The sequence below is a fragment of the Callorhinchus milii genome, unplaced genomic scaffold (assembly GCF_018977255.1).
Source record: "Callorhinchus milii isolate IMCB2004 unplaced genomic scaffold, IMCB_Cmil_1.0 Scaffold2, whole genome shotgun sequence".
NCBI classification, from domain to species: Eukaryota; Metazoa; Chordata; class Chondrichthyes; order Chimaeriformes; family Callorhinchidae; genus Callorhinchus; species Callorhinchus milii.
In genome coordinates, this window is record NW_024704743.1 from 58,723,943 (window position 1) to 58,750,354 (window position 26,412).

At 38.5% G+C, this 26,412-nt stretch overlaps 1 protein-coding gene across 3 annotated transcripts in view; it reads right to left on the reverse strand.

Annotated features, from left to right (window-relative positions):
* Positions 1 to 2,915: 2,915 nt before the first annotated feature.
* Positions 2,916 to 26,412, reverse strand: part of nxph1 (neurexophilin 1) — a 64,856-nt gene continuing 41,359 nt past the window's right edge. For all 3 annotated transcript variants that reach the window (XM_007904783.2, XM_042332173.1, XM_007904782.1), the window contains one exon: positions 2,916 to 3,978. In XM_007904783.2, the coding sequence (XP_007902974.1) occupies positions 3,217 to 3,978 (762 nt within the window). In that variant the 3' untranslated portion in view covers positions 2,916 to 3,216. The remainder of the gene's footprint in view (positions 3,979 to 26,412) is intronic.

The following is a 26,412-nucleotide window of genomic DNA, read 5'->3' on the forward strand; positions in this document are numbered from 1 at the left end:
ATATTTCAGACATTTTCCTGCTATTGAGTTACTTCTATAAATAAAACAATTACAGAAAATTACAACAGACTTAGATTTTGCATTAATTTATATTTCAAGTTAATTATCATCACTTACTCACCATCTGCAAGATAACTGCAGGTTCAAACATCTTCTGCATCATTATCTTCTATGGAAGCAAATTAACGGGTTAGAAAAAATAACTGACATGTAATTAAAGACTCCCGATGTTATACTGGGGAAAAAGAAACATTTAGTCATTCAATGTTTACATGTTTCAAGAAATTCTACTCCCATAATGTTTTAAGTTCAAAAATGCTTGTGCAGTGAATCTACATTAAATGAGATCTTCACTACCAAGAATAAGTAGTGGATTCCTCTGCCATTGTTTCAATTTAAACATGCCTGCCTACAAAATACACAGTCACAACATTTTATATCACGGAAAGCATTTGGTTATTATTTTAAAACAATTTTGAATCCCCCAATTTTTCTAGTTTTACAATGTAAGATTATACAGAAGTTTGGTAACTTCTGAAATTCAGACTTAATTTGCAGTTCTCAAAAAGAACAGTCTTCCAAATTAAGAATGAATTTAAGACATTTCTAATATTGGGGAAATGTTCTTCAGTTTTAAAACAATGGTCTGAAGGCTAAGACCATGAGAATATTTGAGCCTCTGTAATGCTATCATGAACAATGTACAGCACCAAAAACATTTTCACTTTTTTTAAAGCATTATTTCCGTGGCTTGTCATTTGCTATTTTGATTGAATTCTCCAGTTTCTACATTCACTAATAACCTCCCATTTAGAAATCAACCAGCAAAGGCTTTCACTTGCTGTTATATTATACATTAGTTTCCAACCTAACAAGCCTTATGTGTTCTGAATATCAAAATGCTATTGTGATGATCTCACCTTACTAACAGAAGTTATAAAGTTGTTTTATACTGGTTATGAGGAGATTCTAGCAGCTTTGAATATTGAATTCAAATATTCTCTTTGACCGTGCCTTCAGCTCCCCTCTCGACTCTCTTCCCCCTTCTCGCTCCCTCCCATCCCTCCCCTCACCCTGACCATTTCCCCCCTCCTCGCTCCCTCCCTTCCCTCCCCTCACCCTGACCATTTCCCCCCTGCTCGGGTCATGACCCAACTGTGCAGTGCCTTGGGACGTCCTCCTGACGTGAAAGGCGCTTTATAAATGGAATCTTGTTGTTGTTGTCTTGTTGAATTGAGGTCAAGATAAATGCATTTTAAAAAAATCATTTATTAAAATATTTGTATATTGTGAAAGTGTGTTTGCAAGTCATTACCCTGTGTCTTCTCCGTTCCCTCAACCTTGCCATCTCCTCAGAACTGTCATTGAGGACTAGAAGCGTTCTGCCACAGCTGGTATTGGCATCAATGTAATCACAAAGCCATTTGACTAGCTTGTCATATGCAGAGCATAAACTCATAGGATTTGTCCAATTACATCACTGAATGCAGGGAAAATATGCAGAATAAAAAGGGTCATTTTTAAAAATATCGGAATATTAAGTTGTAGTTTGTTCTCATTTGTCTTACTATTGTGCTCAAGATCAATTATTTGATCACCATTAAAATGATAACACATTGGAGTCTAATTTTTAAGAGGCGCAAGTTAATTTATTTCTCTTCTTCAGTTAACTGGATGTGTCAAAGTCTGACCCATTGGAATTCCACTCTGGTGTCTGGTGATGCTGATCTGTGGGCAGTGGGATCCTCTTTTAGCTTCACAGTGGCAGAGACAAGATCCATGTCAGTGCAAAGTTCCAGCAGCTCAATTTCCAACACTTCCGAACAAGTGCAAGAACACCAGTTGCAAAGCAATTAACGACTCTTACAAATTATACCGAATGTGTAATTTATACCCAATGTGTAAATTATACCAAATGTGTAAAGTGACACTGTTTCATAGCCATTTGTGATGGCATAATTTGAACAGAGGTTTCTCTCTTATTGGCACATTCATTCTTATGTATCTGGCCATTCTAAAATTGATTAAATAGAAATTCAGCATTAAATAACTTTTTTAGATTCATCCAACTTTTCCCTTGAAATTAACAATCGTATAGAACGATTGTAAAGGCTCTGAATCATTCTTTTCTCCCATCTCACCTGGCTATTGTATTTTTTAGCATGTTTTTACAACCATGAATAATTGAGTGGAAGATATCCTGCTCAAAGAGAACAGATCAATGATGAATCAACCCATGTCAAGACTTAAAAATTTGCAAGTCTGCAATGTCTACATAAAGTTGATATGGATCTGCAACTATAAATGAAGGCCTGGACCTCAAAGCATTGATTGGGGATTGTGTACTGCACTTTTACGATTTGTTTTGAGGTGTTCTGAGAATGCAATTACCTTGGAAAACACAGCTGGATTCATGATGGTCAACTTTGGTGGTGACAATATGACAATAGCTGCCATAGTGTCATTGGGCAACAATCATTTACCACAGAAATAAATACTGTAAATATTATTTAGAATCCTTACAACTGATACGACGCTTTATCACTTTACTGTAAAGTGAGGTGGCTGTGTGTATTTTGTGGGTGAAATGATCATTTTACAATTCTGTGGATAAATAGCTGCATCTGCCGTAACATTGATGCTAAATGTTTGTTCTGAATGGAAATTTGTGTTTGTTTCAGAGTACACAACTTACATTTGGATCTCGTCCTGGATTGGATGTCCCTGTGTCTCAACATTCATCCCTGAAAATAAAACTCCTTGGAAAAGGCTGTGATAATTATTAAAGTGATATAATTGGAGTATATCCAAATTTTCAAACTGAAATCTTTCAGTATTTTATTCCTATTTACATATATTTCCAGAAATAAAATACTTTAATACAGATGATGAGTAATATGGTATATGTCTACCTCTTAAATTGTTCTTCCAATAGTCAGCTCACCAGGTACATTAATCTCAATAATTGGTTTGTACATGAGTTTGTTGTAAGCTAGAACAGCTACACAAATAAAACGTTATTCTTCATTTCATTTGTTCTTTAAACCATAAACAAGCAGAGAGACAGTTACAAGATAATGTTCATAGGTAGCTCAAATAACACTGGATAAACTATATACAGTACAAACCATTCATACAAATGAAGACTAGGATATAGAATTCATTACAATAACATAATTACAATAACCCTTTTCTCAGATTTCAACCACCTCACCCTCAGCCAGAGGGGAAATAAGGAGTGTCACTGTGGTAATTGTAATCTGGACACACTTTCTGCACTAGTTTATAATCTGTACTGTAAAATGAAATATAAATACATATGACTTTAAAGGGTTTGGAGCAGAGCCATGACACGTGGCTTTGAGTCTGCTCCTGGTAGCAAGTTTTTGATGGATCGTAGTTGCAAAGTGTCGTCTTCTTCGCCTTGTCCACTTTCTCGTATTCAATGCGGCAGTTAAATGTCTTTGAATCTTTGGCGTCAATCACTGACTGTTGAGCCAAGTCAAACTCCACAATTTTTGTAGGGGGCACCAGGCTGACAGATACATTCCCCTGCCCAGTGGAATTATGTCGGAAGTAGACACTGAAGGTACCATTCCCATGATCTACTATTTTGCCAGTGATCAATAGGTTTAGCTTGACGGTTTTGATGTTGGAATGGAAGTCTCCCCAGCCAAACATTTTCTTAAACTTCCCTGTTTTGACTATAGGTCGTCTCTTAGGTCGAGGACGGGGCTCCTGCTGGTCCGAGGCATTCCGTAACCATTCCCATATATCCTGGTCAGAGTATGGTACAGGAGTATCATAGTGTAGGTCCACAGCAGTAGTATTCTCTTTGCCTGATAATGTCTGTGAAATCAGGCGGCTAATAGACAGATCTTTGCTGCTTTCTGTCCATATGTGCTTTTGTGTAGCCTTAGGGTCCCCAGTTTTTAGAAGTTCTGATTTTTCTGGATTATTTCCTTTAACACAAGTAACCTAGGATTAAAAGAAATAAAAAAAGTCACGTATGAGTTTTTTTAAAAGAATAAATATAAAGATAACCAGTCACAACTGCAACCCTTATGGAGACAACCACATTCCTACCACAATAAATATTGAAATTTAACATAAAGCCCGATATTTCTCATAATTTTAGCCTCAAGTCATTTGTCCATGAGTTTTTTTTCACAAAATTGGTTTGGATGAAGAAAGTCTTTTGGCCCATCCAACCTTTTCCTTTCAGAACACCCCCCGCCCCACCCCTACCTCCATCACAGCATCAATTTGCTTTTTAAATTAGTCCAATGTCTTGGCCTCATCCACCCTTCCTGGAAACCAATCATTGATTACCCTCTGAGTAAAGATATTGGACCTCATATATCATATTACAGGTATCTACAGGTCTGAAAGCAAACAGTGCTAGCTCACAGGGACAAGGGCCCCACTGCCAGCATAGTCCCTCAAAAAAAATCATTCAATCCACGACTATTTGTGGACACAAACAGTGCTCGGTAGCAGTAGGTAAGGCAAACTGGAGACTGGATTGTATTAAAAGGGCAATATTGAGCCGAAATACTGGTGTAATCTGCAACTTTATAAATCACTGGTGCAATCGCACTTGGAATACTGTGTGCAGTTCTGGTCACCGCAGTACAAAAAGAATATTGCAGCGATTGAGAGGATACAGAGTTGGGCAACCAAAATGATTGAGGGGATGGAGGGACTAGACTATGAGGAGAGATTAGGGAAATTGGGCATGTTCACACTGGAAAAAATGTTGAGGGGTGATATGATTACAGTCTTTAGATTCTAAAGGGACTTGATAATGTAGACCACAATAAGCTGTTTTATCTTGTACTGAACAATAGAACCAGAGGACACGGCCTGCGATTGAAGGGGGGTAAATTCAAAACAAATCTGCAGAAACACTTTTTCAGTGAGTGAGTAGACGGTGAAAGCAGAAAATTTTGATTCTTTCAGCAACAAATTAGATACATTTCTATAAGGAAATAATATCTTGGGATACGATATATAGTTTGGGACCTGACATGTCAAGATGAACTGGATGGACCTCGGATTTTCGCCCAGCATATTCTTATGTTCTCATATTCTTATGACACTCCTGTGCACAATTAGCTGTCGCATTTCGCCCCCAAAATACGCAGTCAATCCACTTTTCAATATATATTCTGTGAAGCACTTTGAGACATCTCAATGAATAATAAGGTGCTATATCAAATGCAAGGATATTATTGTTATTATATAGAGAGAATTCACACCAAATTAATTGGCCATGGCCACTGACAAAGAAATGAATGCTTGCCAACAGATTCTATAAGTAAATAGCTAAATCCCATTGGACAATTGGACTCATATCCTCATGCCTAGTGATTCCCTCAGACCAGTGACTAACTCACTCCTGAATATCCTTCTTATATCAGTATCTCTGTAGCACCAGTTAACATAACACAATGTCACTATCGCATGTTGTACTCCACAAGGTAATAGTATTAATGCCACTAGCCACATCCAGTACCAGAAAATAAGGAACTTGCCATTTATTATTTGTGGATAATATTGAATATATCTTTCAAAATCAAAGACACTATTAAGATCAATGCAGATTAAAACTGATATTAAGACGTCAGCATTGTCTTCTAATATTAATGTTACCTCCTGCAGGGTATTGGAATAAATATCTTGCAGAACCTGACTCTTACAGGCATGGTAAAATACAAATGATGCTGCAGCACTTAGTTGCACAACACCATGCTTCTCTCAGATAATGTCAGAGCATTATAAGATTTAATGCCAAGACCCAGAGGCCCTTACCTTTCAGAGACTTTCTCCTGCACTTTACAATTGCAAGTTTTTGCCAAGCAATTCTAGCATGCAGCACAAGTCAGGAGAAAGTACTCCTAGTGCGGAACTAAGTGTCTCCCTATACTATTACAGCATTTGGGGAAATAAACAGTGCACATACAAAAGGGGACTGCTGTGAAAATTGATTGAGGTTGATGCTCAGACCTAAAGTTGACTATAAAAGATGCAATGAAACCAATCGATTGTGCAACCTTCATAATGTATAAGTGGAATTTGCCCACAAAATCCCAGCAGGAGAATGCAACAAAAAATTCTTGCTATGTTGCTTGTTTTAGCAAAAGTGTAGGTGCATGTAAAGAGCATCAAAATGCCGGGAGATGGTGCTAACAGCAGAACGGTTCACAGTGAGCCAAATGCACCGTATCCAAATTCCTCGGAAACCAGAGTGAAAACAAAAGCTAATTATGTATGTGAAGACTGTGTTAAAGGCATTCTTGGGCGATGCTTGTGCAGTATTGCTTAACTAAGATAAATTGCGAAGTTCATATTTTAATAATAATAGTCCTTGCATTTGACATTTTAGTGCAGGTTCCAAGGTGACATACTCGAAAATGGAATGTCGGAATCAAGTCAATCCTCTGCGGTGGTCTCAGAAGTCTAATTTCTGAGTTAGACAGTTCCACAGTACACCAGAGCACTGCTGACGACAGATCAGCCAGCCTGGCTCATCAGCAGGATCTGGAGAGGCAGACCAGAAACTGGGAGCAAGGATTCTTCCCACTCAGCTCCTGCAAGCCAAAACCCTACAGGGGTAAGGTGGTCCTAAAACAAGTAGCTTTCTAGACAGTAATCTCAGTAGCAAACTATGCAGTTTTAGCTGGTTAATCTCCAAGAGTCCCTAAACCTTGGCTCTCATCAACCTGCACCCAATACCCTCTGGAATTAGGTAATCAGTATGCATCCTCCAGAGAGAGAGTGTGCATTCTATTCCAAAGACTTCCATGGGTAGGGGGCGTACATGAGTGGAACCCACTTGTTTGAATACTCTTAGATAAGGTGATTGCTTACCATACATATCAGATACATTGCTGATCAAATAGAAATTATGTGCAGGGCATTGATTGTCTTCACTGGCTGAGCAAGTGATCAAAGTTTATTTATTTCAGGCTCCTCTGTTTACATAACTTTAAAAATTATTATCCAATATTTCAACAGTACATTCGAGCATATTGGCAAATCACTTACCAGATCTGACAACTGGAGACTTAGCGGAAAAGGAGGAAAATTTGTTCTAATGATCCAGGACTAAATGCTGTAGCATGATAGCAATAATCATACTAGTCTGCCTCATAGGTAATGTGAAGGACATCAGAGAACATTATGTATACACTATGTACAAAATTGCAGTCAATACATTTGCTATATCATTGCTTTGGACATTGACTTGCGTAATGAACTGAAATACTGAAATACAAATGCAAGGATTAAAAAATTTTTTTTCTCAGGTATGATGCTGAATTTATGGATTGCTCTGCAGAATTTAAGACTTGCAAATGACAGAATTTAATAAGACTGTTGAATATACTAAGACATGTACTAAGACAAGACCTCTAGCTATGGCAAAATAGAAAAGTTTTTAAACTCTCAAAAGATGTGAATGGTGCTAAAATTTTAATGATATTGGCCTTTATATCTGTGATCCCGATCTTATTATCAGCATGGTTTGTCTCTACTCTGACCTACACAAATGGATAAAAAATATTTGAACGTTTACTCTCCCCTGCATGTGGTTACATTGGAGCTCTGCTTAATACAGCAGGATGAATAGCATATAACAAGACTTGTGTGTAGTGAGATTACTAATAGATTGCTAGAAAGGGTATTAAAAATACCGGGAAATGGGATTAAAAGATCTGGTACAATCTCATGAAATAGGGAGAAAGGCTCAACTGGCCAAGTGGCCTAGTCCTGTTCCTATATGTTCTAATGTAAAGGATCAAAGACAACAGGACCATTTAAATATGAAATTGACAGGTCAAACTACATGTACCCATCAAGAATAGAAAATGCTTTTGCTGTCTTTCATTACAAATTTAGGAGCTCTCAATTCCATAAAATTGGTATTCTAAACATTCAGGGCGAAACGCTGGACAAGTTTCTTTACTCCACACGCCTCTGTTTGCCTAGTAGTAAGTAGGAACCTAGTTGTTAGTCAATTGACGGATTGCTTTTCTAGGGGCAATAATTCCTTCAAAAATTCAATAAAATAATAATGATAATAATATTGTCACTCAATCTACGATTGTTTCTGGGACACTGCTGTGCACAATTGGCTGCCGCGTTTCCCCCACAAAATACACAGTCACTACACTTTACAGTGTATCCCACAAAGCACTTTGAGACGTCGACGACAACATGATAAGGCGCCATATCAAATGCAAGGATTATTATTATTATTCAGATTATTGAAGGTTAATAATTTAAGGAACTTAGAGCTGAGCATGGGTTCAAGAATCCAGTCTGTTTTATTCTGAACTCCAGTTATAAGTTATAAGATCTCTGAATCAGCATTGAATTCTTGAAATAGTAATAGGTTCATCATAGTGCATGATCTGGCTACTGTGTTGCCACAATTGAACACATCTCACCAAGTAAGTGAAAATCAGAAATTGTTCTGAGGCAGGTCCCCCTTCATCCATGTCAGATCAATTCAGATCCAAATGAAAATTTACCATCCACAACAGGATCAAGCTGTTTACTCACATGATTAAATACATATCAGCTTTTCTAACATGATCGATGGGGTGAAAATTGCAACCTTTGATGTGTTAGTTAATACACTGCTAAAAAATGCAATCCATCAATATCTTAATCTCCTGACTGGTCCCAGAGATGACCCTCCCTCCCCGCAATGATTCTGTCACAAATGTTGTGCCTGAAACCAGCCACAGCATGCTGACTTCATGATGGTTAGGGAATACTATCTTAATTCAGCAGAAATTAGGGAGATGTCTAAATATTTTCAAGAACCTTATTGAATTTACAGAGTTTTAAAATCTGCAGAACAATCCATAACTTAGGCATGGTAATGGATTATTTCAGTTGATTTTTTGCGGGATCAGCCAGGTTTCTAAAACATGAAGGAAACCCATCACCATGCTTAAGAGTATCCAAACCAAACTGAGAATACCATGCATCCCAACTACAATGCTGGAATGGAATGCACACTCTCTCCCAAGAGGGATGCATCCTGCTTACCTAATTCCAGAAAATATTAGGAGCAGGTTGGCAAGAGCCAAGGCTTGGGGAAACCCAGAGTGTGCGTTGGGGTACGGCTGGAGTCTAACCAGCTAAAACTGTATAACTTGCCATTGATATTACTGTCCGACAAGCTTTCTTGCTGCTTGTCCAGCAAGGACCACCCTATCGTTTAGGGCTTTGACTTGTGGGGTTAACAGGAGCTGAGTGGGAGGATTCCCTACCCCTAGTGACAGGTCTCCTCTTCCAAGTCCTGCTGATGAGCCAGGCTAGCCGTGCTGTTATCAGCTGTGCCCTGGAATACTGCGGACCCATCTGGCTCAGGAACTGGACTACCAAGACTGCCAGAAGGGTGGTTCAATTCCAATATTCCATTCTGAAACATGTCATCTTGGAGCCTAGGAAACTCTGCTTACCTACCATCCCCCCCAGATGAGAGTCACAGCGCAATGCAGTGCTGGAGTTCACCATATTGTCCGAAAGGTCATTCTTTGAATGAGACATTAATGCAAGCCTGTTTGTCTGTCCAGGTGAACGCTAAAGATCCCATTGAATTATTTGATAAGTCCTGGCCAACAATCCCCCAGATACAATTGTTCATTTGCTTCAAAGCTGTGTATCTTGTGTTTTAAGTGCAAGGATTATTATATTCTTACAGCTGTTTGTGGGACTTTGCTGTGCACAAATTGACTGCCACATTTGCCTACAAAAAACAGTCACTGGACTTGACACTAAATTCTGTGAAGCGCTTTGAGATGTCCTCCCAACATGAAAAGTGGTATATAAATGTAAATTAATTTTGTTATTTGTTAACAAGATTCTTCAATAAGGATTTTTCTAGTGACCAGAGAGATATCGCTCCAACCCATGTTAACATTATCTGGTGTGATCTACTTCTGACGGGAATTCCAACAGAAATACCAAAGGTAGGTGCCTACATTTCCAATGTGAAATTTCCATTACATTTTCCTGTGTGCATACATTTTTCGAGTTCCCTCCCCATACATGCAGAGCCTGAGATTCTCAATGTGTTTTTGTTACATTGGATGAAGGAGTCAAGTTGCTTAGGCAAAAAACATCAAAGTCCAATTGTCCAAAATCTACTCATTCAAATGTTCTAGGGGGTAGACCTAGTTTTCAGGTTTTTCTTGATTGAATTTGTCTTGCTTTATGGTATAAATCAAGAAATATTCAATCAAGAGAATTCATTACAAAGGTAGCCCAGCACTGGTCAAGACTCACATTATATCAAGTGCTCTAGAATACTAACCTGTGTGAGGGGCACTATAGAAATGCAAGTTGTTGTTGTTATTGTTACATCACATATGAACAACTGATGTTACAATGATAATCTTACAAAGATGAAAAATGGAAAATTCAGAAGTGGAACAATTTTAAAAATATTCTAAATACAGTACATTAGAGCACAGTGGACCACAGAATGTGCACTGGGGTACACCTAGATTTTAAACAGCAAAAACCGTGTAGCTTGCCATTAAGAGCATTGACGGGCATGATTCCCACATAACTCCTTCAAAAAAGAACAACATAAGTACAAGTCTGTATTGTAAGATTGAGGGAGAGTGGCCGACTGAGGGGAATAAATACTTCCCAATACAGTAGTCTTATTTTTTAAATGTTCAAAACTAATTTATAGGCCTTTCTACTTCAAATTGCCGCAATACAGTGTTTCTCCTGAAACTCAGCTCCCATTATCGTTCTTCACCAAACAACGATTAGATGCACCTCACGCTAACGTTTCTAATAGTCCTAGGCCTAAGACTATTATGTTAAAATTTAAGATCGTGCAGAATTTGAGAACATTTATCAATTCAATTTTTAAATTCTTATTTTATAAGTTGGTTTTCTGCAGCTCTTAAAAATCACCACCAAAATTAATACTGAATTTAAGACCTTTCTAAAATTCTAAATATTAAGGCAACGTTCTTAAAACTATGATTATGATAAATTTCAGGCCTCGGGTTAAATGTTCCTGCCCTCAAAGCTGCCATTCTTAATTTGCGCATCGCCTACTAAAAATGGGACTGCGCAAGATTGATTGCTCCTACTTAAGGCAGTGCATCTACAACTACATGCTAAACTTGGTCTGACTACAGTATTCCCTCTCAGTACTGTTAAGACTGCTCTCTGGAGCTGCAATTTACTTTAAAAAGTGAAAACTGGTTTATATGTACAATGCTGCCCAATCTATCATCTGTTTTCACCCATATATCGAAAATGGATGCTCATTTGGACTCGTGTTCTCTTCAGCTCATTTCAGTGCATAGGGAATTCATCATATTTGTCGACATAATTTAAGCAATTTTTCCTGCAATTTATTCATGATTTCTTGCATTTTGTACCATGACAAATTATTAACCTCTAACAATCTTTAGCTACACTAGTTTAGCTGTTTAAGTTCTCTTAGATTGTGTTTCTGATCATTTTGATCTACAATAAAGTCAAGGATTCTATTTTCAACAAAATAATCATTCATCCATTTGATATAGCTCCTTTCCCATCCTGAGGGAGATGTCTCAAAGTACTTCAGAGGATTTACAATAACTTGCATTTTATATCGCGTCCTTCACACAGGATAAAATCACGGAGCATTTAATAACGTCTTGGAGCACTTTCTGTATAATGTAATGACTGTATTTTATAGGCAAAAGTTGCAGCTAATTGGCACACAGCAATGTTCCATAAACCGCCATGATGTGAATGATCAATTTTATCCAACAACTTCAGGATCAACTTCAGGTTAATCCTCCCATGCTTTTTCTCATACTTTGGCGATAAGCAGTCTCTGATAGGTTGGTATCTCGCCTTTACCTTCATCACCCACCCCTCATAGGAGGAGTTAAGGAAATTTATGCTAACAGTGAGAATTTATGTTAACACAGAGGTATTGAACCTTTATGTGGAGTCCTGTAGCTCAGTGGTTAGAGCACTAGCCTCACAAGCAAGAGACCTGAGTTTGATTCCCGGGCAGGGTGAAATGTTGGGCAAAGTTCCTTACTTCACACACCTCTGTTTACCTAGCAGTAAGTAGGAAACTGGTTGTTAGTCGTTTGGCGGATCACTTTTCTGGGGGAAATAATTCCTTNAAAAAAAGGTCACTTGGCCATGACTGCTTGTGGGACACTACTGTGCCCAATTGGCTGCTGCTTTCTCCCACGAATATACAGTCAATTCACTTTACAGTATAATCTGTGAAGAGCTTTGAGACGTCTCAAAGACGTGATAAGTGCTATATCAAAATGCAAGGATCATTATTTATATTTATTTATTTATAACTGGGAGGTTGTATCCCCACCAAAATAAGATTAAAAAGCTAAAGGGAAACATTTACACTGACTGTTTGAGAGATTGTAGAAACCATTCAGGAGAAGGAAAGATGTATGTATTGTGTGATGTAAAAGGAGAGTGCAAAAACTGAGTTTCGAGGGATGGACTCTGGAACTCTCTGCCTTGCCACCTCTTAACAATTTTTAGATCACACATTAAGACCTCCCTCTTCCACCATGCCTATGGTCACCTCCCGTCTCTCCCAAGCTCGACGTCAAGCTCAGCCACCGCTAAGTGCTCCAAGACTCTACCACGCATGAAGAAATACAAGTTATTGTTTATATAGGCACCAAAGCAGAGAAAGTATACATTTAGAAGTCAGTCAGAGTGAGAGAGTTCAGCAAGAAGAATAGAGAACAATGAGGTAATAAGAAGGAGCGATCAGGCTGTAGTAACAGAATGCACCATGACGAGAATATTGTAATAGGCAAGGAATGTCTGCCCTAAAGAAAGAAAGAATTTGAACTACTGTAGATTCTCAAAGCACTTTACCAACAGAGCAGAAACTATTCTCACAAACCAAGATACGTTTGAGATATACACAGATCATAGGAGGGTTCTATCATATACTTGTATTGTTTTCTGGATTTATCTTTCATTGAAACAAATGACACTCATATTTATAATCTAATGAAGGACACATTGACATTACTCAAATTCAATTGGCTTGCCATTCTCCACGACCCTCATTTTCTCAACTTCACCTTACAGGAAAGCAGTAATCATGGAGGATATTACCTTCTCTCCCTTCTCTTAAGCAGGATCACCTCAATTTGATCCTCCTCTACATCAGTCATTCAGACCTTAGGATTAATTATTATTATTATTAATAATAATCATCCTTACATTTGGTATAACACCTTTCAAGTTGGGAGGATGTCTCAAAGCACTTTATAGGATGCACGGTAAAGTTTTTTTGTGGGGGTGAACTTGACAGCCAATTTGCATACAGCAAATAAAATGAATATAATAATAATATTAATAATAATAGCAATTTATTTGGAGGATTGTTGGCCAGGACACTGGGAGAAACTCCCTTCTTTTTTCAATAGGGCCATGGGATCTTTAATGTCCACCTGAACAAAGAGATGAAGCCTCGGTTTAACATCTCATCCAAAGGATTGAGTACATTGATCTCTGTCCCAGCATTATGATCTTGATATTGCTCCCTTATTGAGAAGCCTAAGCAGAGTCTCATCCTCTTTGCAATGAGAGCTAAATGATGCTTATTGAGAATGACCTAGCTTAATATGTTTTGCCCACAAAATATACAGTCACTACACTTTACATTATAGTCTGTGAAGCACCTTGAGGCATCTTAAATATGTGATAAGGCTCTATATCAAATGCAAGGATTACTATTATTATTATTGTTTTGTGATGATGTACGAAAATGCTCTCCCTGGCATTCTTCTATTTTGCTTTCATTTAAACACAATCAATGCTTTTGACATTGAAGTTGAAAATTTGATTTACCTCAGAATAAAATATTTTAAATACTTAAAAAGCATACCAAACAGAATATGTAATCATTCTCTTTTTAAAAATACACTAAAAAAAATCTTTTGTCACCAAAGCGAGACTTAGAAATTTTAAGTGAAAATCTCTCCTAGCAACACCTGCTGTCAGAATGTGGTACTACAAGAGAAATATTCACGTTCACAAGTAACCCATTAACCACAAGTTCAAAAGAGAAGTTTGGATGAAGAAGGCTCTTCAGTCCGTTTGGTCTCATTTGGTCCAAAATAACACAAGCACAATTATGTACCTGACTTGTGCATCTGTACTTGGACATGGCAAAGGGTAGACATGCCCTCAGTTTGGTAACACCGATTACATGACTGACTTAAATGAAGTCGTGTCATGTCATGTACTCTCCACATAATAGAATGAACTGTACACATTGATACAGTCTTGTTTCAGATTTTGCCAATTCAAATTGCTATCTTCACTGCTGAATTGCACTTTCGCAGCCAGTAAAGATAAGTTACAATAAACACAATGAATATAAACCTGAATAAAATTACATGATGTCTAGAGTGGCTCTTCCTAAACCCTGAAACTGAACATATATGTCACAAACTAAAATTCAATTATGCCAACCTTTCACTGTAAGGAGTGCTGTATAAATTGTAATGGACTTGTATGATCTGAAAGCAAATCTCGCTAGAGTTTGATTGCTGGGACAAGACCATTTTGCAAAGATGGTTTCAGCATCAGCTTGATTCACCATGGTCCAGTTTAGATGGATTTCTTGAAGGTTCTGGAGCACCCAGCTATTTTTAAGTGGTCAACTAAATTCCCCATCATACCAGTCCTTGCCAGGCTGCACTGGCTCCCAATTTCCAAACGGATCAATTTCAATATCCTCTCACTCGTTTTCAAATCACTTCATGCCCTCACACCTCCCTACCTATCCGATTTGCTTCCCCCCCCACCCCAACACCCGCTGACTCTGCTCGGCTGGCTCCGGCCTCCTGTTTGTCCCTCATCCCCTCTGCTCCACCATCGGTGGCCGTGCCTTCAGCCACTATTCCCCGAAACTCTGGAACTCTCTCCCTCAATCCCTCCACCTTGCTCCTCCCTCCTCATTATAAAATCCTGCCTAAAGACCTTCCTTTTTGATTGTGCTTACAGTCACCTCTCCTGTTATCCCTCACTGGATCGGGATCAGGCTTCGCCACTGTCAAGCGCTCCGATACGCTACCCCGCGTGAAATTAATGCAAGTTGTCGTTGTAGATTGAGCTAACACAATCTGACATTCCAATGTGGTGCTGGTGGTGTGCTGCTTTGTTGATGTACTAGCCAACAATCCCCAGATTTTCTTTAATCTCTAATTACATGTGCCAAAGATAGCACAAAGCACCTTTACTAGCCAAATATAGCATTTAGGTACGTCAGCTTTTGTATGAATGTGGAAATGCGGAGATGTGTTTAAGAATGTAGACTACACAATTGAAGAAGAAAGTACAAGACATTTGAACCACATTAATTATATGGTTTACTGTAGTTAAGACATTTTAACCAAATACATTTATAGTTTTTTTTAAATAGCATGTGTTTTTTTAAAGACGCAATTGTTGGAGAATAATACGTAATGGTGATAAAAGAGAATTTTTTTTGCACAAGGTCATTCTATGAAACATTCTGCAACACAAAGTTTTTTAATAAACTACTTGTGTTTTTAATGGTTACACTTGTTCACTTCAAACGCTCGCCATACTGGATCCCTTCATCAGGAATACTCCATCAGCCTGGCTTTGTTGGTAGCATTCTCACCTCCGACTTCAAGCTCCATGTCGGGATTTTGAGCTCAAAGTCTGGGCTGACACCAGTCCAACGCTGCATTGTCGGAGGTACCATCCTTCGGATCAGACATTAAATCAAAGTCCTGTCTGCCTGCGCTCCAGGACGCTAGCCTGCGTATATAAATACTATATAAGTTGATGATGTTAGCTGTTCAGGTGACGTTAAAAATCCCATGACACTATTCAAAAAGAGAAGGAAATTTCTTCCAATGTGCGAGCCAATAAGCTGCTAATTGTTTTTAAAAATTGAGTCATTCACTTTATGGCCATTTATAGGACACTGCTTTGTGCAAATGGGTTGTCACATCCGTAATTCCTGTGAAGTGCTTTGAAAAGTCCTCCTGGCATGAAAGGCGCTATACCAACTGTAAGGACTATTATTATTATTCTGAATTCCCAAGTCTTTCAAATATCAAATTATCTCCAATGCAGCCTAAAATCCGGTCTAGCAAGTGTTAATTCTTACCCTTAGCTGATGGTCTCTCACACAAGATTGTGCACAAGAGTATATATTTGTAGATAATTAAAGACAAAGAGCAACAACCCAGGAGGTAATGAGTGGAGCATCCCTCCACTGCCTCAAGCTGAGGTCCAGTGGCGTAATGGTTCAGATCACCATGGCAATGAGACTAAAAGAGATAGCAGTGGAGAGGATAGATACAAATCGTATTAATGGCTTCTCTTGTGATTTCTAATTGGCAGATAAGATGTAGAGTTAGCGTTTTGTTTCTTCATTCAGTCTTCTGGGAGAAAATAGGTGTAATTAGGATTGAATTTCCAAATGACTTTGTTAAGCCATTTCTGGAGAATAGCTGTTCTGTTCTGCTCCAGCTCTCTTAGTGCCGAGTCCTTTAGTTAGGGTTCCAGGCCTGAGAAATGGGTGACTATAACTTTAGACTATTTGTAACATATGTGAATCGAATGAGCCAGTAATGCATAGTTTGCAATAAAGGAAGCCCGGGTACCTGTGATATAACAAGAAGAACATAGCAATATACACTTTTTCTGTACAGGGGAGGGACTTTCAGCCTATCATGTTTTCTAGTTTATCTAAATAATAATAATAATCCTTACATTTTGTTAAAGCACTTTATCACGTCCTAGTTTGTCCTTGTTTGTCTTACTATTGTGTTCAATGAACATTTATGATCATCATTAAAAGGATAACACATTGGGGTCTAATTTTTAAGTGGCGCAAGTTGATTTGTAAGCTGTATTATATTAATAATCCTTGCATTGATATAGCACCTTATCATGTCATCAAAACATCTCAAAGGGCTCACAGAACATATTATAAATTAATTGACTGCATATTTTGTGGGCGAAACACCGCAGCCAATTGCGCATAGCAGGGTCCCACTGGACTTCCAGCTCCTCCCTTACACAAGCTGCAGACCATCCAGAACTAGGCACCTGCATCGTCTCCTGGTTCTCTGGTCAATAATCCCGATAATAAAATTAACAAGAACAGGTACACTTACATTTATACGGGGCTCTTCATGCGGGGTAATATCTCGGAGCACTTAAATGCATATGGTCACTCACTTCATGGCAATTTGTGCGACATTGCTGTGTGAAAATTGGGATTGGAGTTCACCTATGAAATGTACAGTCACATATCTCATTGAGCTAGTGAACATCCTCAGTGTTGTGTTCAACCCTCAGCTCTCCGTTCTTCCCTGACCAAGAATGCTTTTCTTCATCTTCACCATATTGCCCATCCCCAGTCCTATTTCATGCCCCTATTTCATGTGTCTATTATTTTAATTGCTACTGATATGCAGTAAAAAGCTATCACAAGTAAATCCTCGGGGGTGTAAGTGGCTGCTTGATTAAAAACTCATCAAGCAGCCAGTTATACCACCTCCACCCCCTCACCCACCCCCCACTTGTTTTATGCAGCCAAAACTCTTATTCACACATTTGCTACCTCCAGATTTGGCCTCTTCTTCCCTCCTCCCCAACTTTGCTATCCACAAACTCTAATTCATCTAAAATTCAGCTGCTCACAACCTGACACTAAATTTCGCTCACCAGATCCCATTAGCTCCCGGTGGATTAATATCAAGATCCCTACTCTCACCCTCAAATTCCTACAATTCCTCCCCCACCCCCCACCCTGTGACCTTCTTCAGCCTCACTCTCCTACCCGTCTCCACTGTTCAGCAAATTTGAGCTTTCTGCATGTCCCTCATCCCATATTCAGCCAACTTGGAAACTCCATCCCTAAATCCCCACTTTTCTATCTGTCTTTAAAAGGCTCCTGGAAACCTCCCTCTTCAATCTACCTATAGTTACCTCTCACTCACTGCCTGCTCAGGTCATAGCGAGTCCAGCACCATCTCTGTAAAGCACTTTGAGACAGTACCAAAAGAAAATTAAGTTGTTGTGCATACTGGATGGTATGTTAGTCAATGCATCCTGGTTAGCAGACTCGGTCAACATTAATGAATCTGGGTCACTCATGCCAATGGCTTGGGGATAAGAGGGAAATTCTGTAGGATAAATCAGGTATTTATTTTTGGGCTGAAGAGTCTGTTTTGCTTATTATTTTTGTGCTTGTACAGGAATATTTGAGCCCCTTTAGATATGTACAATGTCTTAATCGATGCATAATAGAATTGTATGGCAATGCACGTCAACATTTGTTTATTTTCCAACTTTGCTTTGCAGTAACTAAACTGCAAGATAAATAGAAAATAAACAAGCTATTTTCCACACCATTGCTGCCTTTCTATTGAAGCAGCGAGTATATCCCCCGAGAGTATACTTGTTTTAGCTTTTTACTGAATATCCGGTAGCAATGAAAATAATAGGAACATATTCTGATCACAGCTTAAACAGTGATTTGTGTAAATGTTGAACGTTACCAAGTAGGCCTTTCCTTTGTGCCCAAGTCATTTTAATGATGTGTGGAGCAGAAATTCTTTGAACCGTACCCAATAAACTTTAGTAAGCAATATTGCAAATATTGTATTCTAACTTAGGATCTGAATTAAGAAGGAAAAGAAAAGTAGGCTACAGTAAGTTTTAAGTACTGTATCTATTTAGCAAACATTAAACATTTTCCTTTTCCATTCTTTGCTGATCCACAAGTAACCTATCCAATAAGTGTATCACAGACTCATTTTCACATTTAGGTAAATTAAGCAAAAGAGCAGAAAATGTACACTGAAGAGGATGATTCATGTGCCCTTTTACGTTAAAACTAATTAGCCTAGTAATGAATCCTTGTTAATGGGAAGCAGTGGTCCTGCACTGAATCATTTCCATGGCGAATAATAACAGATCATAGCAAGTGTTAAGTTGGTCATGTTTCATGTATTACTTGAATGTGTGGAGGATGAACTGCTGATATTATCAGGATTAAAATTTTAATAAAACTCATAGTAAACCCATGATTCCACTAAATGGTAATGAAAAGCTAAATGACCAATTGCTATCCTCAAAATGGATGGCAAATGGATAAACTGGCGTCAGGATGGTGACTTTGAGAACACTGATAGGAGGGGTCACCTACAAATCCCCGCAGTTTAATCTAAAACTTCATCACACGTCCTCATTCAAACCAAACTGCATGACCAACACCCAATCCTCACTAGGTTCCACTGACTACCGTTCTATGAGCGGATTGACTTTAGGGGCCTGACTCTTAAAAACAAATGCCTTCACATCCTAGCATCTTCCTTATCTTACAGATCTCAGAGTACTCTACTCCCCTTCCCACCAAATCTACTCAGCACAGGTCTGCTACACATAGACCGCCACCTCTATGCTACCATCAGTGATCAAGCCCTCAACTTCTGGAACTCCCTGCCTCTATCCCTCCACCTCACATCTAACCTATCTAATCTATCCTCAAATCCCACATTAAAACCTACCTTTTCAACCACACCTATGGTCACCTTTCACCTTTCTCCTAGCCCCACTGTAATGCTCTCCAAGATATTATTCTGTGTGAAGGGCACTATATAAATGCAAGTTATTGTTCATTTTTGATATTTAAGGAATCTATTGATTTAGAGCCCAAGTTAGATAATAATAGTAACAATAGATCCCATAATATTGTAAAAATTTGAAAAAAATGCAAGCATTTCCCTTCGATTAACCACCCATTTTTAAAATGGTGTACTTCAATTCTGATCCACTGTATTACAGTATTACATTACACAATTTCTGCACGTTAGAAAAAGCTTAAAAATATAAATGAACAACAATAAATAATCAAGCTGTGGAGTCCCGTAGGTCAGTTGTTAGAGCACTCGCCTCGCGTTCAATTCCCGGCAGGGCGAAACGTTGGACAAGTTTGCTTACTCCACAAGCCCCTGTTAACCTAGCAGTAAGTAGGAACCAGGTTGTTAGTCAATTGGCAGATCGCTTTTCCGGGATAATAATTCCTTCAAAAAAGAATAGTACTCAATTCATCACGGTTTATGGGACATTGCTGTGTGCAATTGGCTGCTGCGTTTCGCCCTCAAAATACACAGTCAATTCACTTTACAGTATATTCTGCGAATCGCTTTGAGAAGTCACAAAGATGTGATAAGGCGCTGCCATATTAAATGCAAGGATTATTTTTAATTATTTATTAAGATGACTGTATTGTATTGGACTGTATGTATTACTTTGAGATTCAACTAATTGAAAAAAAAATTCCAAAGCCCGTTCTGTTAAAGATTATATACAGTTGCCTTGAAAACATATTCTTTATTTTTGTGATGCATTAGTATTCAGAGAGAGGCAGGTGTATTTATTACATCTGCCTAATTTGGCATGACATATCAGGACTATATGTCAGCAATCAGCTGTGACCTAACTTCTTAGCGGTCTTGACATAATCACTTTAAGTACTACAGATTTGCTGTGCTGCCATGGCATAAGCAAGAAAAATGGTATTGGCAATGTGAGTCTGTTTTAGCCTCCAAATGTTGTTGGTGTACACTTGTATTAAACTGCCAATTCTTAAAAATTCAGAAGCTTGTGAAATAAGACAAGATGAGAGTTGCAAACGCCATAGAAATATTGCCTCCATAGAACAATTTAAATATTTTAGCCCTCTTTTCCGGAAATGTGTTAATTTCATCAATTCAAGATCACCTACTTGCTGAACAACAACAAATTTTATTTGTATAGCATCTATCATGTTAGGAGGACACCCCAATTACAAACATAATCCATAAAAGTCATAGGAAGAGATAGCTCTGATTCGTAGTGTTGGTCCCTCAACTGGGAAACATAAGCTTGATGCATAGCCTCAAAAAACATTCTAACTCAGGTTTTCCTGGGTTTTTTGACTGGATTGTAAGGATAGAGAGAAGAAATGGAGTACACTGTTCAAGGGTATCTTGTAATAGGTTATCATTAGGTAATAGCTTAATGAGACTTACATTGATCTCCAGCCTTCGTGACAGAAAGTAACACGAAAGGGCTGGTTAAAAAATATAATTGAAGGGGAAAAATATGAGGAATAATAAATATAAATGCTGCAGAATTAAAAATATGTATGTGTTACTTTGAGATTCATTGTCATCTGCATCCATTGCAAAAGTTATACCATCAAATTGAATTATGGTGAACTCTAACATCTTTTTTTATTTTCTGACCATTTAGTTATTTATTTATTATGGTATATACATATATATATGTTTGTATAACTGATGAATTTCAGTGATATATATTATCAGGTGAACTATCCAAAAGGAGTCTACAGCAAAAAGATGCTGGATTTTTACTAGTCCATGTATACAGAGTCATTAACCTAAAATGCTTCAGCAATCTTGGCATTTCAGCTATGTATATTAATTCAGCTCAGTTACGTTGTCAAGCTCAGTCGCTCCTCGAAGTTAGTTTGTTCTAATACTATGAGAACCCACCATTTAAACAATCTTTTTTTCCTATTTTCTCCACTCCTCTCCTGAAGGTAGAGACTTGTACTTTGATATACTTCCACAGTCAACGGCAACTTTCCAGTTCATCGTGCAAATGACTGTTTTTCATGTGTGAGCCCAGACAATGAGTGCTGGCAGGCTGCTCAACTAGAGAGCTTCACAGTACGGTCTAATATTGTCCCCGTCTGACATATGCACACTTACCAGCAAGGAGCAACAAATAGTGATGAAGTGAGGCCTTTCTGCTCTCCCTAGCCCAGGAATGCGAGGACCTATTTCAATACCTCACCAGTGCCCCATCTGAGAACACACTTGGAGTCAATCCACACTTGGAATCTTTTGATCTATACGATTCAGTAGAAGATCAAGCAGTGCCTTTAGCTACTGAGCTTTTTTTAATATAAGCTATCCAAAACAAGCATTGACAGCAAGTCTGCTGCTTTATGTAAAGCTGTAAAAAAAAAGACCTGTGTGTGTGCTGATTTTAAGACAATCTGCATTTGTGCAGGTTGTGCTGCTGTAAAGCTTCGTCCTGCATTCAGATTTGATCTTTGTTATAGTGCCAGACATATCCCATAAACTAGACCTGCAGTAAATTTCAACCATTCTCAGCAATTCTGCCAGTGGCAATATCTTTATGCCTGAAAAAAAATAATCACTCTGGCTACTTGTCAAGATCGGGAAGGGAAAATTGGTGAGAATCTAAAATGAAAAGTCGGTGCAAGACAGTCTAAAAAAAGTATCATAACAGTACACACAGAATGGAAGGTAACATTTGTCAGGCAGAGCACGGGAACGAGGTAGGGCCATGTTTACAGGAGACAGGTATCATTTTTATAGATGGCTAAATGGTTATTATACAGTTGTGAGATGTGGTCAGGCATCTTTGGCTCATTCCCCTGATAATATGATATATAAAAATCAACATTGATGCACATTTGAACGGTCAGAAAAAATGTATAAAGTTGATTGCAATTCAATAAATACAGTACAGCTGGTCCGGTTCTTGAATACTGTGCTATATAGCATCTTGCGACATCCTCCCCACATGAAAACAAAATGTTGTTGTTATAGTATCTACTCTATAACAGTGAGCATACGACATAGTACGCTCGTGGAGTCCTGTAGCTCAGTGGTTAGAGCACTCGCCTCGCAAGCAAGAGACCTGCGTTGGATTCCCCGCAGGACAAAACCTTGGGCAAGTTTCCTTACTCCACAAGTCTGATAATAGTCCCTCAAGAAAAAAATAATAATAAATTGGTCACTTCAGTTAATATTATTATTAGTAGTAGTTCAGAATACAGACAGAAAAGGTTTATACCGAGATGTGTATGAGTCACACAATAATAATAATAATAATCCTTGCATTTGATATAGGGTTTTTCACGTCTTCTAGATGTCTCAAAGCGCTTCACAGAATATACTGTAAAGTGAATTGTGGGCAAAACATGGCAGCCAACTGCACACAGCAGTGTTAAATTATTATTAGGTTTTTTGAGGGATTATTATCCAAGGAAAAGTGATCCGCCAATCAATTAACAACCTACTTATTGCTAGGGAAAAAAGGCGTGCGGAGTAAGGAAACTTACTCCACACGCCTCTGTTTAAATGACTGGTTAAATGATGTTTTTCTTTTAAAGAATATAAAGTACATACTATTAAACTATCTACTGTGTGGTTATCCTAAACAAGGTATGATAATTTGAGGAACTCATTTTCTGGGACCTAAACTTCCACAGTTTAACATTGCCTATAAATCAGCAATAATTGGCACTTAAAATTTGCAGGAGTATGGGGAAAGAGCGAGGGAGTGGGACTGATTGGAAGCTCTTCCAAAGCAAGATGGGCTGAGTGGCCTTTTTCTGTGCTGTAATATTCTATGATTCTATAATTAAGCTGCAATATCATTCACAAGGGAATGGGAAATTAAGTATATTGACTGCTATGGGAGAAAGCATTATTTTGAGGACATAAAGCACATGAACAAAAAAACTGCAGAACATTTGTGCATCCACAACTCATGCATGATAACCTATCTTCCTTCCAGCAGATCCTCTACATTGCAGTTTCTCATCCTCCCGCCCAAGATAAAACAATACAGCTCTTACTATCCCTGTGAGCTCAGTTTTCCTTCTCAATAGATACTGACCGTGACTCTTTTATAGCTGTCAATTGCCCGAAATCAACTATTTAAACAGAGAGCTTGTTTCACATATGTCTCTAGGTTGGGGGGAAACATCTTCTGACCATTCGTCTCATTCTAAACTGGTGATTTTATTCTTTACGACTTCTAGTCCTACGTATGGAAATGTCAGCTTGGTCAAGGATGCTATGGTCAGAATGGTCAGAATGTTGCTCTAGTGCAATGTTGAGGAAGCACGGCATCGTTGGAGGTGCTGTCATTCAAAAAAGATGCCTCATCTGCCTATTCAGGTGGATGTTAAAGAATCCCAGTTCTATTCACAAGAAGGAAGCTTGTCCCAGAGTCCGAGCCAATAATCCTCCAGTTCCTTTTCCATTCATCTCCTGACTGTTTATGGGACATTGCTGTGGGCATATTGGGTGTCTTGTTCATCTACAAATATTAATAATAATCCTTGCATTTGATATAATCCCTCAAGAAAAAAAGAATAATAAATTGGTCACTTCAATCCACGACTTTTTGTGGGACACTGCTGTGTGCAATTGGCTGCCACATTTAGCCCACAAATCTACAGTCAATTCACTTTACAGTATATTCTGTGAAGTACTTTGAGATGTTTAGCAGATGTGAAAAGCGCTATATCAAATGCAAGGATTATTATTATTATATCGTGACTTAGCACATCGTTAAGATGTCTCAAAACGCTTCACAGAACGTATTGCAAAGTGGATTGACTGTATTTTGTGGTCAAAACAATGACTACAAATACAAGTCATTACATTTAACAGTAATTACTGTGAAGTTTCAATATGATCATTTGTTTTTCCTTATTCTTCTCTGAACACTTTCCAAAGCTTCAATTCCCTTTTTGAGGAGTCATGACTGGACCTGCACACCATATGGTGAAAATTGCAACATGGAATAAGTTATCACATGCCAGAAGTCTTCAACTGGCTGCAAATGGGAAAACTTCCATCCATCTCCTCCTCCTTCTGCCCCCCAACCTCAGCACAATAGTTGGACATGATACCCTGCCCAGGTTTTCATGGTTGTTATTGGAGTTGCTCTTCTAGATTAAGCAGGTATCCCTCAAAGCAACACCCAAATGCTGCATTCCACAGGTAGAGACTCCATTGGCAATTATGCTTCTGCTGGCTTCCACTGTGCTGAGGTCAGACTGGTTTGCACTACACGTTACTTACTGACTAGCTTGATAAGTGATCATCATCACATGAGGTGTTATATCCTTATAAATAATAACAATGTAATCCTTGCATTTGATATAATGCCTTATCAGATCTTCAAGACATCTCAAAGTACTTACACAATATATTGTAAAGTGAATTGGCTGTACGTTTTGTGGGTGAAACACGGCAGCCAATTGCACACAGCAATGTCCCACAAACAGTCGTGGATTGAGTGACCAATTTCACTACTATTATTTTTGGGGGATGGAATTATTATCCCCGCCAATTGACTAATAATCAGGCTCCTACTTACTGCTAGGTAAACAGGTGTGTGGAATAAGGAAACTTGCCCAACATTTCACCTGGCTGGGAATCGAACCCAGGTCCTCTCGTGCACGAAGCAAGTGTTCTAACCAGAGCTACACGACTCCATCCCCATGTTCCAAAACTGCCATCATCAGTGATCCATACAACGTTAGTGTAACATGTTCTGATTTGTAATCCAAGATTCAAGGTCCAGTACACACTGGTCTCGCAGTCTCAAGGCAACCTCAATGGAAGCCGCAACACAAATGACCCAGAAGTGTTTGATACTGATATTGGTTGGCAATGGTTGAAAATATTCCATTCAATGGCACAGACATCTATGACTTTGATGCGTACACAACATTCACATTTTTATCTTTAAAAAAAGGATGTACATCTGTTTCCGTTTAAAAGTATATAACTATTTCTATTCAATCATTCAGTAATTGTTTCTTAAATTGTGTTTTAACAGCTTCCTTCTAACTTGATGACAGTTTATAGACAGCATTAGCTGTGAGTGACTTTGAATGAATCTAAAATACATTTCCACTGAAATTCTTCAAGTAGTGTGAACATTACCATAAAATATTTAGCGCCACCTATTGAGAATGGTGGTATTCCACCCTCATCATTAGTTTTCTATATTGTCATTGGATTTACAATACAATTTTAGTTTTAGGGGCAAACTCAGAGTCAGTAAGAAAAGGCAACAATAATGAGCCCTGATAGATGTCCCAAAACCTGATTAATGAATAAATAGTGCATTTTGCCAGCCACACAATTACAACAATAACTTGCATTTATATAGTGCCTTCACATGAGCCGTGACAGTGATGGAGTCTGACCCTGAGCCAGGGGTACAGGGAGGGGGAGAGGTGACCATAAGCACGATTAAGAATGAGGTCAGAGACAGCTGAGCGGAGGCAGTAGGTGGTGGACGAAGGGGTAAACAGATTGATAGGTAGGGAAGTGCGAGGGCATGAAGGGATTTGAAAACAAATGAGAGAATCTTGAAATCGATCTGTTCGGTAATTGAGAGCCAGTGGAGCTTGGCAAGGGCTGGTGTGATGAGGTACAGAGTTTTGTGCGGTTGAGTATCTGGGCGGCAGAGATTTGGATTAATTAAATTTTGTATAAGGTGGAGCTGAGGAGATCAGCGAAGAGGGCG